General features: G+C 49.3%; 1 protein-coding gene across 1 annotated transcript; it reads right to left on the bottom strand.

The window, feature by feature from the left end:
- Positions 1-2,212: 2,212 nt before the first annotated feature.
- LOC132243169 (keratin, type II cytoskeletal 4-like) lies at positions 2,213-11,543 on the bottom strand. Its single transcript, XM_019481092.2, has 9 exons — positions 10,703-11,543; positions 9,012-9,226; positions 8,076-8,136; positions 7,680-7,775; positions 7,277-7,441; positions 6,303-6,428; positions 5,595-5,815; positions 4,209-4,240; positions 2,213-3,470 (listed from the first exon to the last, which is right to left on the bottom strand). Exons 1-9 carry the CDS (start codon positions 11,327-11,329, stop codon positions 3,124-3,126), a joined length of 1,890 nt encoding a protein of 629 aa, XP_019336637.2. The 5' UTR covers positions 11,330-11,543; the 3' UTR covers positions 2,213-3,123.
- Between the last annotated feature and the right edge of the window lie 301 nt (positions 11,544-11,844).

Genomic DNA, 11,844 nt, shown 5'->3' with positions numbered 1-11,844 from the left:
CAGACGTAGGCAGCTCGACATCATCAGGTGCTGGCTGGTGGACATTGCTACTGTCTGGTGTAGCATTAGCTATTGTCACTGCAGGTTGCAAAGCTGATGGTCCAACCACAGATGGGGCTCCAGCTGTTGCTGCTGCACTTCGTATGGCACTCACGCCTCTACCTCGCAGTTGGTCGACGTGGCAATGCCAAACAACCGCAGGTGCTCATTTGCACTGCTTGCTCTGCATAGGTCTAATGTAATTCCTGAAGGGGAGAGAGCCAGGGAGCAACCAGCTGGCTCCAGGGCCCTGGAGGAAGCAGTGGGAGCAGATTAGGGCGGCCATCATAGAGGACAGTCCGGTTGTCCTCTGTCCTCTATTGATACAAAACCGGATACCTTTATATCCTTTATTTTTCTCTTCAAGACAAAGAAGCTCCAGCCCACAGGGGGCTAAAAGGGAGCCCCCCAACGCCAGGCATCAAAGCCAAGGTATTTTGGTCGTCTGTTTACTTGGTATCGTCCTGGTGTGACACAGATCCAAGCAGGCGAAGGACTTTGGTTTGGAGCATCTTCACTTATACCCATGTTTATGTCTGAAACTGGACGACCGGGAGCAGCTGCGAAGGGAGGCTCAGAGGCTGCAAGGGGCGCCTAGGGAGGCACTGCCACTTTTGCTGCGGGACTGAGCTATGAGTTAAAAGTCAGAGCCTGCAACCAAACAGACTGTGTGCACGGGAGCCAACCCCGAGGGGACAGAGGGCGAGGAGCCCCAAAGACTGTGTAGAGGCTGTGAAGGGGAGACCGGGGCCCGGAGGCCAAGAGGACAAGACAGCTAAAAAACTGGGCTGCCAGTGAGCCCACAACCAGCCTGCCACATCAGGCTCTGGGCCCCGGTCTCAGCTTTTCGGGCTCTGAGCCCCACTCTTGTCCTCCTATGCTCTGGGCCCTGCACTCGCCCTCTTATACTCGGGGCCCTGGTCTTCTCCTCTTGGGCTCTGGTTCTCGCTCCCTTCGGAGCGGGCACATAGGGCAGGCTCCCAGTGCCCACCACGGGTGTAACATGGCCATCTCAGGCCCTGACGTGTTAAATAGGATAAAGGCCTGCCTGAGCACTCACAAGCCCAAGCTGCCATTCATAATCCCATAATTGCAAGTCAAAGCCTCCTTATTCCCTTTTCTACACCTTACCGCCCTCTGCTTCTTACTGCTCTGAGCACGGCACACTCCCTGGACAGGTTTGGTTTTACAACGGCTCCTGCACTTGTGTTCCTTACACCAGCCATTAGTTGGGGTGCAAGCCCCTTTTTGCACACCAGCAGTACACACCAGGCTGTTGCCTGCTCTGGCTCTGCCATGGCATATTTAATAGCTCGTTTATTCCTATTTCCGGAGGCATGCCTGCATGCAATGCTAGGGCATCTTTTGCTGCAATGTCCACAGCTATTCCATTTTCAACAGCACATTTAAAAGTGAGGTCTTCTTCCTCCATTAAAATTTTCCTTTGTATGGCATCATGGAGTAGCCTACATGCACGTCTGTCTCTGAGGGCCACACTAAGTCCACCCTTTCAATTGCCATATTCAGACAATTTCCTTAGCTGAGTCACAAAAAATGGAAATAGATTTACCTTGACTCCTCACGTCGAACCTGAACCTTTCTGTAATAATCCATGGTTTGAGAGCCAGGTGCACCTGGGCAATCCTCACAATTTCTTTATGTGTTCTGCTTGCTGGTTTTTATATGTTTTTCCTCTCATCAAATTGAATAATGCAGCTACATATTTCTGTGGGGGAATTTCATTCACTTCAAAAAACTGCTCCAGCCACGATAAGCATGTAGGCCAGGTGTGCAGGACGCTATCATAATCTCCAATGGGTGATGTTAAGATTTGCTTGTCATAGGATTGGCCCTGACTACAAGATTGGGACTCTCGTTTTATGGCAGCAGTGTGTCATGTGAGGGTATGCTGTTGGTCACACAAGTGATTGCAGCTCATATATAGCGATCCAAGCCACTTTTCCACAAGCTAACAGGCACATGCAAAGGCACAATTGGCATGTGGCTTATTTTGTTTAATAAAGCACCAACGATTTGCACCAGAGGAGAATCTGGCCAAAAGCCTCATTGTATGTCACTTCTCTAATGAAATGAGCAGCTCCTCATTTTCCGCCAGGGTCCCCTCAAGAGGCACAAAAACCCTTGGGCAACAATAAGGACTCAGAAACATCAGTTGATTTGTCTGCAATTTATTGAGAATGGCCGTACCCCTAGAAAATGGGACAGACCATGAGCAGAAAAGGTAAGGAGACAATACAATACAAGCACATTCCACATCACAGAAGACTTTGGGGAGAACATTTTGCTCTGTTACCTTAAAAAGAAGCCATGCACACATCAGGCAGAACTGAGTACAACTAACAATTGAGAGGACACAAGCAGGATTAATACCCACTCATTTTGGGGAAGGTTGGCTAGAGTATACCCGGGGTTACCCAAATATTGCATCTGCCTACTCGTTCCAGATAGCGGATGTATTGACCTCTCTAGGCACCAGCAGAGAAGTTTCCTCCTGCTCCGTTCTGTCTGGACTGAACTGTTACTTCAACATGGGAAAGCATGGCCTACTGCTGTTTGTAAAGCGAGCAAATGCAGGACGTGCGATGCAGTAAACTAGAGCACCCAAGGAAACGTGGCCATTGAAGAAGAAGGCTCAGGAAAGAGAAGGGGAAGAAGGAGTTTTATACACATTGCCACAGGGCAGTCACAACAACTCAACAGATACAGCACAGCGAGAGAGGCAGAGCGCTCCTCCCTTCATCTACCCTCTGCTAACTGCTAGCCTCCAGGGATGCGTTTCCTGGCACAGCTCCCTAACTTTGCAATATTGCTTAGGTCTGAACAAGACTCTGGAGCTTGCTGAAAACCTAGGTCCATGGTGGTGGTGTCCAAGAGGGTGGTGTCTTCTCACACGGCTCCCCCTAGGAGCATGGGCAGTTGGCAGAAGAGGGTCTATGGAGGGGGTTGAGTGGCCGGGCACAGTTCGTTTCTTTTCTGGATGCCAGGATTGGGTGGAGAGGGGCTGTGCTGCAGCCAGGAGAGCAGAAGAGATATTTCCTGCCCTGGGAAGAAGGACTCCCAGGCTTAACACTTTCCCCCTGAAGATTTGACGGTCGTAGTTGTGATGCATCTCCTGACAGACGAGGAGGATCCACCGCCGATGCTGCCTCCGCCACAGCTGAAGCCTCTTCCGCTTCCAGAGGAGTAACCACCGCTCATCATGCCACCTCCGCTGACACAGCTGCCTCCATACCCGCCACCTACCATGCCTCCTCCGATTCCACCTCCTCCAATGCCACCTCCAATTCCACATCCTCCTCCAAATCCACTTCCGCCTCCAAATCCACTTCCACCTCCGAATCCACTTCCGCCTCCGAATCCGCCGCCAATTCCTCCATGGCCTCCAGAAATGGTGGTCCTGCCCACCACCGCTGCAAGGGAAGCACAGGTTGGTCACCACTCAGAAGTCACTCAGAAAAGCAAAGGTGGGAAGACTTGAATGCTTAGCACTAAAGAATGGCCATGACAGAAAAGGTCTCTCTGAAACATGCTGGAATGAGGATAAAGCAATGGGATGCTATAATATCAGGGTAAAAATTATACAGGAATGACAGAAGAGGTCATACAGGTAGGGAAGAGGCATGCTACATCAAAGACTGCATCAAATCCAATAGGGCAGATTTTTCAGCAGGTAAGGGAGGTACCATAGGATTACTGTGGACAGGAGTCCCAGGTTTCAAAAGAAAAAAAGGACGTCTAGGAATATACTATCAACCCACACACCAGGGTGCAGCAGTGAGCTCACAGTGCTATGGGAGTAGAGAGAAGGTGTGACAGCCGAAAACACAGCAATAACCGGAGACTGATACAGAACTTCCTAGACTGTATATGCCGGAGCCTGCAAGTACAAGAGCAACAGTGGGAACATCCCTGATCAGACCTAGTCCACACTCCCTTTTAGCATCCGCTCTCTGCTGCTGTGTGATACATGAGACGGGGCAAAATGGACCTATGGCCTGACCCAGGACATGCCTGTTCTTATGTTCTTATGTCACTTAATGGCTCAAGGAGAGGAACAGTGGGAACACCCTACTCAGGTAGGCATTTAGCAACCACAGGAACCCAGCTCCAGCAATAACCCACAATAAAGCAAAGAGGCAAGTACTTACAGACATTCACGTTGGACATATCCTGACTCAGCCTGTGCGGGGGAAGGAAGAGAGAGGTCAGTCACCCCGTGGAAATAAATCCCACTAACACTGAGACGCACCCAGCTGTGCACTTCACCTCTGTAGTGCAATGCCATTCCCTGAGCACCCCTTTATATCCAACTTCTATTAACTCCACTCAGCTTTGAACTATTTCAAACAGAGGGAGTCTGATTCATATTGCCACAAAGATCCCTGCCGTGTTGCAGTGTTGCCATTAAGGTAAATGGCAGCTGGGACTCCTTTAAGGGACACGAATCCAGAACTGTCCCTTTAAATAGGGGAAAAACCCTCTAGATATGCTCCTTGTTCACTGTGTTCTTTAAATTAGAAATCACTACAATTAGAAACCGCTACATTTAGACCGTGTATATTCAGCTAGATCGTTTGGGTTACAAGTCTTTAGCAAATGCGGCAATACAGGCATCACCACTGCCATTATCATGAGAAGGGCAAAACGCACAAGGTTGCACATATCAAGCAATGCAGGTTGAGATAGTAACAGGCCATTTCATTACATTTCATTCTTCTCAGGGTTACCAGCTCTTCCCCAAACACCCAGAAAAATGAAGCAAAGGCCTTTCTTCAATGACCAGCACTTCATCATTTAACATGGGGGGAATTCTGTTGCAGAGACAGCTGTGACAGCAGAAAAAGCAGTTCAGCCCAAGGGTTTCTATCTCAACCTCATCTAATATCATATACTAGAGAAATGTCACAAAGACACAAGAGCACCGTTCACGTGGGGCTTTCTTCCAGAACAACCTGTTCAATGCCCCCCCGAAACTCCAAAACAGCTCCCAGCACAATCCTGAACACAAAAACAATGTTCAGCTCTTACCAAGCAGCACTTGCCATAGACACTGCGGCAAGTCTGGATGGTTTTGAGGGTATTATTAGCAGCTCCAGTGTTCTCACAGGGTTTATTGCATGGACTGATAGGGGCATCACTAGCTACTGAGCATGGGACTTCCTAAACTTTAAATGCTGTAGACTGCAAGTGAGAGAGGAACAGGGGAAAAAACCCTGGTCAACCCCCGTTCATTCTCCTTTTCAGCATCCGCTCTCTGCCACTGGGCAAGATGGACCATTTACTGGACAACATGGACCCCAGTCTGACTCAGTAAATAGCAGCTCCTACATTCATGTGTCTGCTTCAAACTTGCACTCATTACACCTGTCCCCTCCACAGTGCAGTCTAAAGGGCAGTGGGCCGTATGTTCATGTGGGATCCATCAACTCATTGCTCCTTGAAGCGCTGGAAATACAACTGTTCTGCACCAGCTGCGAATCCTGCCTGTGTAAGGCCATCCCACCTCGTACAGATCACCTGGGTATGGCACTCACCTGCACTCCTCCCCTTCCAGCAGCTTCCTGTACATGGCAATCTCTATATCCAGGGCAATCTTGACATTCAGCAGCTCTTGGTATTCCTTCAGCAAGCGAGCCAGCTCCTCCTTGTCCTTGTGCAGGGCACACTCAAGCTCTTCCAGCTTGCACCTAGCATCCTTGAGGGCCATCTCACCCCGGTCCTCAGCCTCCGCAATGGCTGCCTGCAGCTGCTGACACTGAAAGAGGAGAAGGGAGACATCTCAGTTTTCCTGCGGGGCCTTTCCTCTGTCAGAGGAGGTATGAAGGGAGGAACAAGGCTGGTTGGAGCTTGGGGCAGAGAAAGAGTCTTACCCCACATGATCTTTGGAAGAAAAAGGAAATGTATTGCTAAAGTTCAAAAGTTGGGAGGAGTTCAGAGAAAAAGAATGAACCAAATTCTGAAAAACTTTCCACCCAATGTGGACCTATTCTAACACACACTTTTATTTTGGCAAATCTCAGGTTTCCATCAAGTGTCTGTATTGACCCGTCCCCATCAAAACAGGACAGCAAGGTGCCCAAGCTGTTCAGAGCTCACCCAATGCAAGGCACTCCTTACCAGGAGCGTGGCCTGGAGACTCCTGGCACCAGCCAGATCTCGACTGCCACTGCAGGTAGTCCTTGTGAATGCTATTGCTGGGCCCAGCCCCACCGCGGTATGGATGAAGAGCCCACGGCCCTTACCTGCTTCTTCACATTCTCAATCTCCGATCGCAGCCTCTGGATACACCTGGTCAGCTCCTGGATCTCTTGCTTGGTGTTACGCAGGTTGTCTCCATGTCGTCCCGCCGTGGTCTGCAGTTCTTCATACTGAGTGTCACACACAGAACAACCTATTCAGCACAGCACCCGGAGCCCTGCAAACAACTTCTTCCTGGCTAGGTAGTCGGTGTGTTGTGGCTACAGGCAATAATGCTGACCAATATTGTCCCACAGCTTAGGTGCTGAGCTTGAAGGTATATATGGGTTTATAGGCTGTGGGACACATACTGCTCTCAGTTATGCCAGTGTAAATGGAGACAAGTCTCAGTTACTGCAGTGTACACCCACTGGTTTCCCAAGGGTTGCCCCACATTGGAACTGGCAGTGCCGAGATCCATTTCTGGATCTGTCATGGACATCCCTGGAGCATTCATAAATGGAGTTTGCTCAGGTACTGGGAGCCAGGAAAAACCACGTGGATTGTTTATGGGAAAACCACAGACTGCAGCAAGATATGCATGAATGTCCCGTACCCATATCCCACCCCTTTGGGCCTCTGCAGATTTCCTGCAGCAGCATAGATTCATAGATGTTCGGGTTGGAAGGGACCTCAATAGATCATCGAGTCCGACCCCCTGCATAGGCAGGAAAGAGTGCTGGGTCTAGATGACCCCAGCTAGATGCCTATCTAACCTCCTTTTGAAGACCCCCAGGGTAGGGGAGAGCACCACCTCCCTTGGGAGCCCGTTCCAGACTTTGGCCACTCTAACCGTGACACCAGTTAGAGTGGTGGGACACCACCACCACCAGCAGGGACACCAATGAGGGCAGCAGGACTTTGTGCACCTTCAACTAAAAGGGAAGATTTTCTGTGTGTTTTTCTTTCTAAACGACCAGCATTTGTCAATCAGCAGCAAGCTTAGCCTCTCTGGTCCATCCGCTAATGTATTACTCACCCTGCTCTGGTACCATGCCTCAGCTTCTGCTCTGCTGCTCCGAGCGATGTCTTCATATTGACGCCTGACTTCATCAATCATGCTGTCCATATCTAGGTGCCTGCTGTTATCCATAGACACCACCACAGACAAGTCACGACTTATCGTCTGCATCTGAGACAGCTCCTGCAAAGCATTAAAGCACGAGTCAGTGCTGCCGAGCGTTTCATGCCTGCTATCGCTCTGCTGTACCACTTTCCCGCTGTCTTGAACTAGACCAGAAATATCCTGTTGTAGTTTCAAGAGTTTCAGAGGACAGATCACAATAGTTTCTTTTTCACGTTTTTATCGCAATAGCTCTGGTGAGAGCTGGTCATGATTCAGCTCTATTGCCAGCTGCCCAAGAGAAGGGGGAGCTCCTTACCTCCTCAAACACGTATCTCAGGAAGTTGATTTCATCAATCAGAGCTTGCACCTTTGCTTCCAACTCTACTTTAGTCATGTAGGCACAATCCACATCCTGAAAGAAAGATCGAAGGGACAGAAAATTCTTTAGTCTCCTTGGAGCAGCCCCAAGCACAGCAGAGAGAGCCGCAGCCTGTGTTATCTAGAGAGGAACCTTGCTTCCAAGTCATTAAACCGTGTTCTTATGGCGAGCGCCTTCAGTGCTAGACACTGCAAGTGCTTCAGCGGGAGACAGGTGGACATTATGTTGCTGTCTAATTAGGTTTCCCAGTCACAGAGGACCCACAACTCCCAAACTCGGGTGTTTTTAGGTGTGTCCTGTCCCCTGCATCCTTTCATTAGCTGCATCGCTCACCTTCTTCAGCACCACAAACTCATTCTCGGCAGCCGTGCGCCTGTTGATTTCATCTTCATACCTGTTCAAGGCAAAGAGAGACAAGTTGGCTTGCCTGACTTTTACTGAGTAAGAAACCAACAAAGTGATTCTCACACACACACATTTGTGCATGCGCACAGACAGAGAGAGCATATTATGGGTGCAAGTCCAGTGCAATGTCAAGGGCCAACATCTAACTCCAAACTACAGGGGAATGGTCAGCATTTAGCTCGTGTCTAATTTTACATCCTTCAGCTCCATGCCATGCTTTACCAGAACTTCACCCTGTGTGTCCATCCTGTACTTGGTCTGAAGCCTGTAGATCAAACTACGTCATGCATATTGTAAGTATAAATTAATGGTGCACTTTCCATAGGCACCATGGGTTTCTGCCTGGAAATCTCTGCCCCCACACCCCTACTACACACACCAACACCCACATTTGGATGAAAAAGAGGTGTCTGAATCTCTTGAGCCACACTGGCATCCTCCACCAATACTTGCTATTAGTGAGTTGAAGAAGAATAGCTTGAACGGCTGAGCCTTTTGGACTTGCACATCTCTTTCAATTGTTTCCTTTCTTACTCTGACAAATAACTTACTTTCTTTTGTCATGTTCCACGAGCCAAGTATAATGTGAACAACCTAGATGTCTAAGTGGGGTTTATATATATTTCACACATTTGGTACGAGGCATGTTTTTGTAAACAGGTTTGAACATTGGAGTGAAAATTCACTGATCAACCTTCATTGACTTCTCATGGCAGAAGAGTGTGCATCTGTCCTTTCCCCACAGGGACATGTCCAACGCCTTAGGCTATAACTGCTATCAAAAAGTTGAAACTTGGGAAAGAACATCCTGAAAGACCAAGCAGATTGGACCTGGAGTCTGCAAATGGTTTCTTTTCCACTTACTTGTTCTTGTAGTCTTCAACATAGTTTTGCATGTTCTGCAGTTCTGACTCCAGCTGTCCTCTCTGACCATGGATAGAGTCCAGCTGCCTCCTCAAGTTTTGGATATAATTTTCAAAGATGTCGCTGAGGTCCTTCCTTGGACCACTATGTCCTTGCTGTTGGAGGAGCTCCCACTTTGTGGACAGAACCTTGTTTTGTTGCTCCAAAAACCGGACCTGAAACCCAACAGACAGAGAGATAAGCCATTCCCCTATCAAGTCTGGAAGAACATAAACAGTCAAGCAAGGATCCTGTTGAATCAGAAAAGCAAGGAAGTTTCAAAATAACGTTAGAGCTGTATAGTACTTTCAAGACATTAGGGACATAGGAGGGTGGTTGCAAAGAGGATGGAGCTGGGCTATTCTCAGTGGGGGCAGATGACAGAACAAGGAGCAATGGGCTCACATTGCAGCAAGGGAAGTTGTGGTTAGTTAAATATTAGGAAGAACCTTCTCCCTAGGAGGGTAGTAAAACACTGGGAAAGGCTACCCAGAGAGGTGGTGGAATCTCTATCCATGGAAGCTTCTAAGACCTGAGTAGACAAAGCCTTGACCATTGGCAATGTGTAGAGGATGCGCGCGGGTGCACATGCACCCCCTGTGCATGGCGGTGCACCCCCTACAAAAAGGCACCATTGGCGGTATCAGAAGCGCCTGTGGGCGGTTGCCAGTTGCCACCCCACACTCCATATCCTCACTGCCAACACCACCAGTGGCATCTGCAGGTGGTCAGCCATACCCTGGTGGGTGCTTGCCACCTCCCTGCCATCGACAGCACCAGCGGCATCTGCGGGAACTGCCCACTTACCACCGCCGCGCTCCTGCTGCCGGCGGCACGCTCCCACCACCACCAGCACTGCCATGGCCCCCAGCCACCAAGGGCACTAGTCATTCATGGCCTTGGCTGGGATGATCTAGTCATGGATGGTCCTGCTTTGAGCTAGCAATTGGACTACATGAGGTCCCTTCCAACCCTCATTTTCTATGATTCAATGATATTGAACACAGTTCAAAACCCTGTGACATTCTGGGAATTTAATAAGCAAACTGAAATATTTCAACTCGCTTTTCTTGCAATTTCCTCCTCCCCATATTTTTAATTGCCGGCACCCCAGGAGGAAAGGTTTGCAATTTTTGCAGGTATTACATTCCAGAATTTTGTGGTGGACACATGAGCGCAAGAATATTTTCCTTCCTCATTCCCCCACTCCATACTCTATCATACTTTCGGGGGTCCCTCTAAAACGTTCACCAGCCAGGGGAACTTGAGATGACAGATCTAGCACTATTGTGAAAAAGGCAGGCAAGTTGAAATAAGCTGAATATTTCAGCCTACTAACAGCCTAGTGGAGGTCCCATGGTACAGCTTGGGAAGAAACATATGCAATAGTGAAACCTGCTAAGGGAGGCTGAAGGTGACATAATGGCTACAACTTCACCTGCTAGAGCATGCACCAGCTAAGGCAGAAGCATTGCTTGGGGTAGCAGAATCTGTGGCTGAAGTATTCAATCAAGTCCCTGACCAAAAATCAATAGAAAAACCTCTCTCATTCTGCCTTTCCTAACAGTATAGACCTGGAAACATCAAGTCTTGTACACACAGACAAAGCAGCTCAAAATACCCATGCTGCAAGCACTGCCCCATCTCCTTACCTTGTCGATGAACGTGGCAAACTTGTTGTTGAGGGTCTTGATCTGCTCCTTCTCATGTTGCTTCACCTGCTGGATCTGGGGGTCAATCTCCACATGGACTGGCCTCATGAGGTTGGGATCCACCTGAACAGGTTGGATGCCTCTAGGGAACCCAGGGCCACCACTCCCAGGTCCACCAAAGCCACCAAATCCTCTACCGCCACCGCCAAAGCCACCCACAGGTCCACCGCCCATCACTGGTCCCATGCCACCACCACCGAAGCCACCTCCACCAAAGCCACCTCCCATGCCTCCTCCATAGCCACCTAGTCCTCCTACAATGCAGCTTCCTCCTCCTCCATAGCCACCAGCTCCTCCATAACCCATTACCCCACCACCAAAGCCAACACCTTGGCAGCCATATCCTCCACCATAAAACCCAGAGGAAATCCTTCCGCCTCCACCTCCACCATAGCTCCTGCTGCTGAAACCACCACACCGTCCACCACCTCCATAGCCCCGGGAGGAATACGAGCTGTAGCTGCTCCTGACTCTGCTCCCCCCTCCACCACCACCACCAATGGCAGAGCACGAGCTATAGCCTCTTTTGCTGCCTCCGATGGATTTAGTACATGACTGCAGAGCCATGGCTGCTCCTCTCAAGCCGAGATACAAATGGAGAGAAGGGTTACTGGAGGTGAGCTGCAAGCAGTTGAGTGCAGGGAGGATGGAAGAAAGTCCCTCTGACTCCGAGGCTGGAGATGCTCCCTTTTATCTGTTCCAGGAGCTGGGCTGGGTTTGCCTGGGTGTTGAGGAGGATGCCAAGTAATTGTCTTCCTGCACTTGGCGTGGGTGAATAATGCAATACCTGCCCAATGGCAGCTTGCAGTGACTAAGAAGGATTGCAGACATTTACAATGACTGGGAGGCTATACTCCCAATGATGTACTTAATCGCTTTTTTGTCCTCTCTCAACTCCTTATTGTGCATTTATCTGGACCTGGATCTAGACCTCTCACTGCAAAACCCTATGGCAGCCTGACACTTTAGTGAATGTCAAGTTATAGCATGGCTTTCACCACTCCTAATACATACCTCTGATTACACCCTGGATCTGCTTTCTTCACTGAAAATTGCCTGTGGCTTTTGAGCATGTTTCCCAA

This window comes from Alligator mississippiensis, chromosome 15 (genome assembly GCF_030867095.1).
Source record: "Alligator mississippiensis isolate rAllMis1 chromosome 15, rAllMis1, whole genome shotgun sequence".
NCBI lineage: Eukaryota > Metazoa > Chordata > Crocodylia > Alligatoridae > Alligator > Alligator mississippiensis.
This window is presented reverse-complemented; position numbering and strand designations above follow the sequence as displayed.

Bases quoted from the DNA above. Each gene is read 5' to 3' on its own strand.
- LOC132243169 (XM_019481092.2), bottom strand. From the start codon at position 11,329: ATGGCTCTGCAGTCATGTACTAAATCCATCGGAGGCAGCAAAAGAGGC. The intron at 7,776-8,075 runs GTGAGCGATGCA...TCTTTCTTTCAG, and splicing joins AGTTTGTGGTGCTGAAGAAG to GATGTGGATTGTGCCTACAT. The intron at 3,471-4,208 runs GTAAGTACTTGC...CTTCCCTTGCAG, and splicing joins TATGTCCAACGTGAATGTCT to CGGTGGTGGGCAGGACCACC.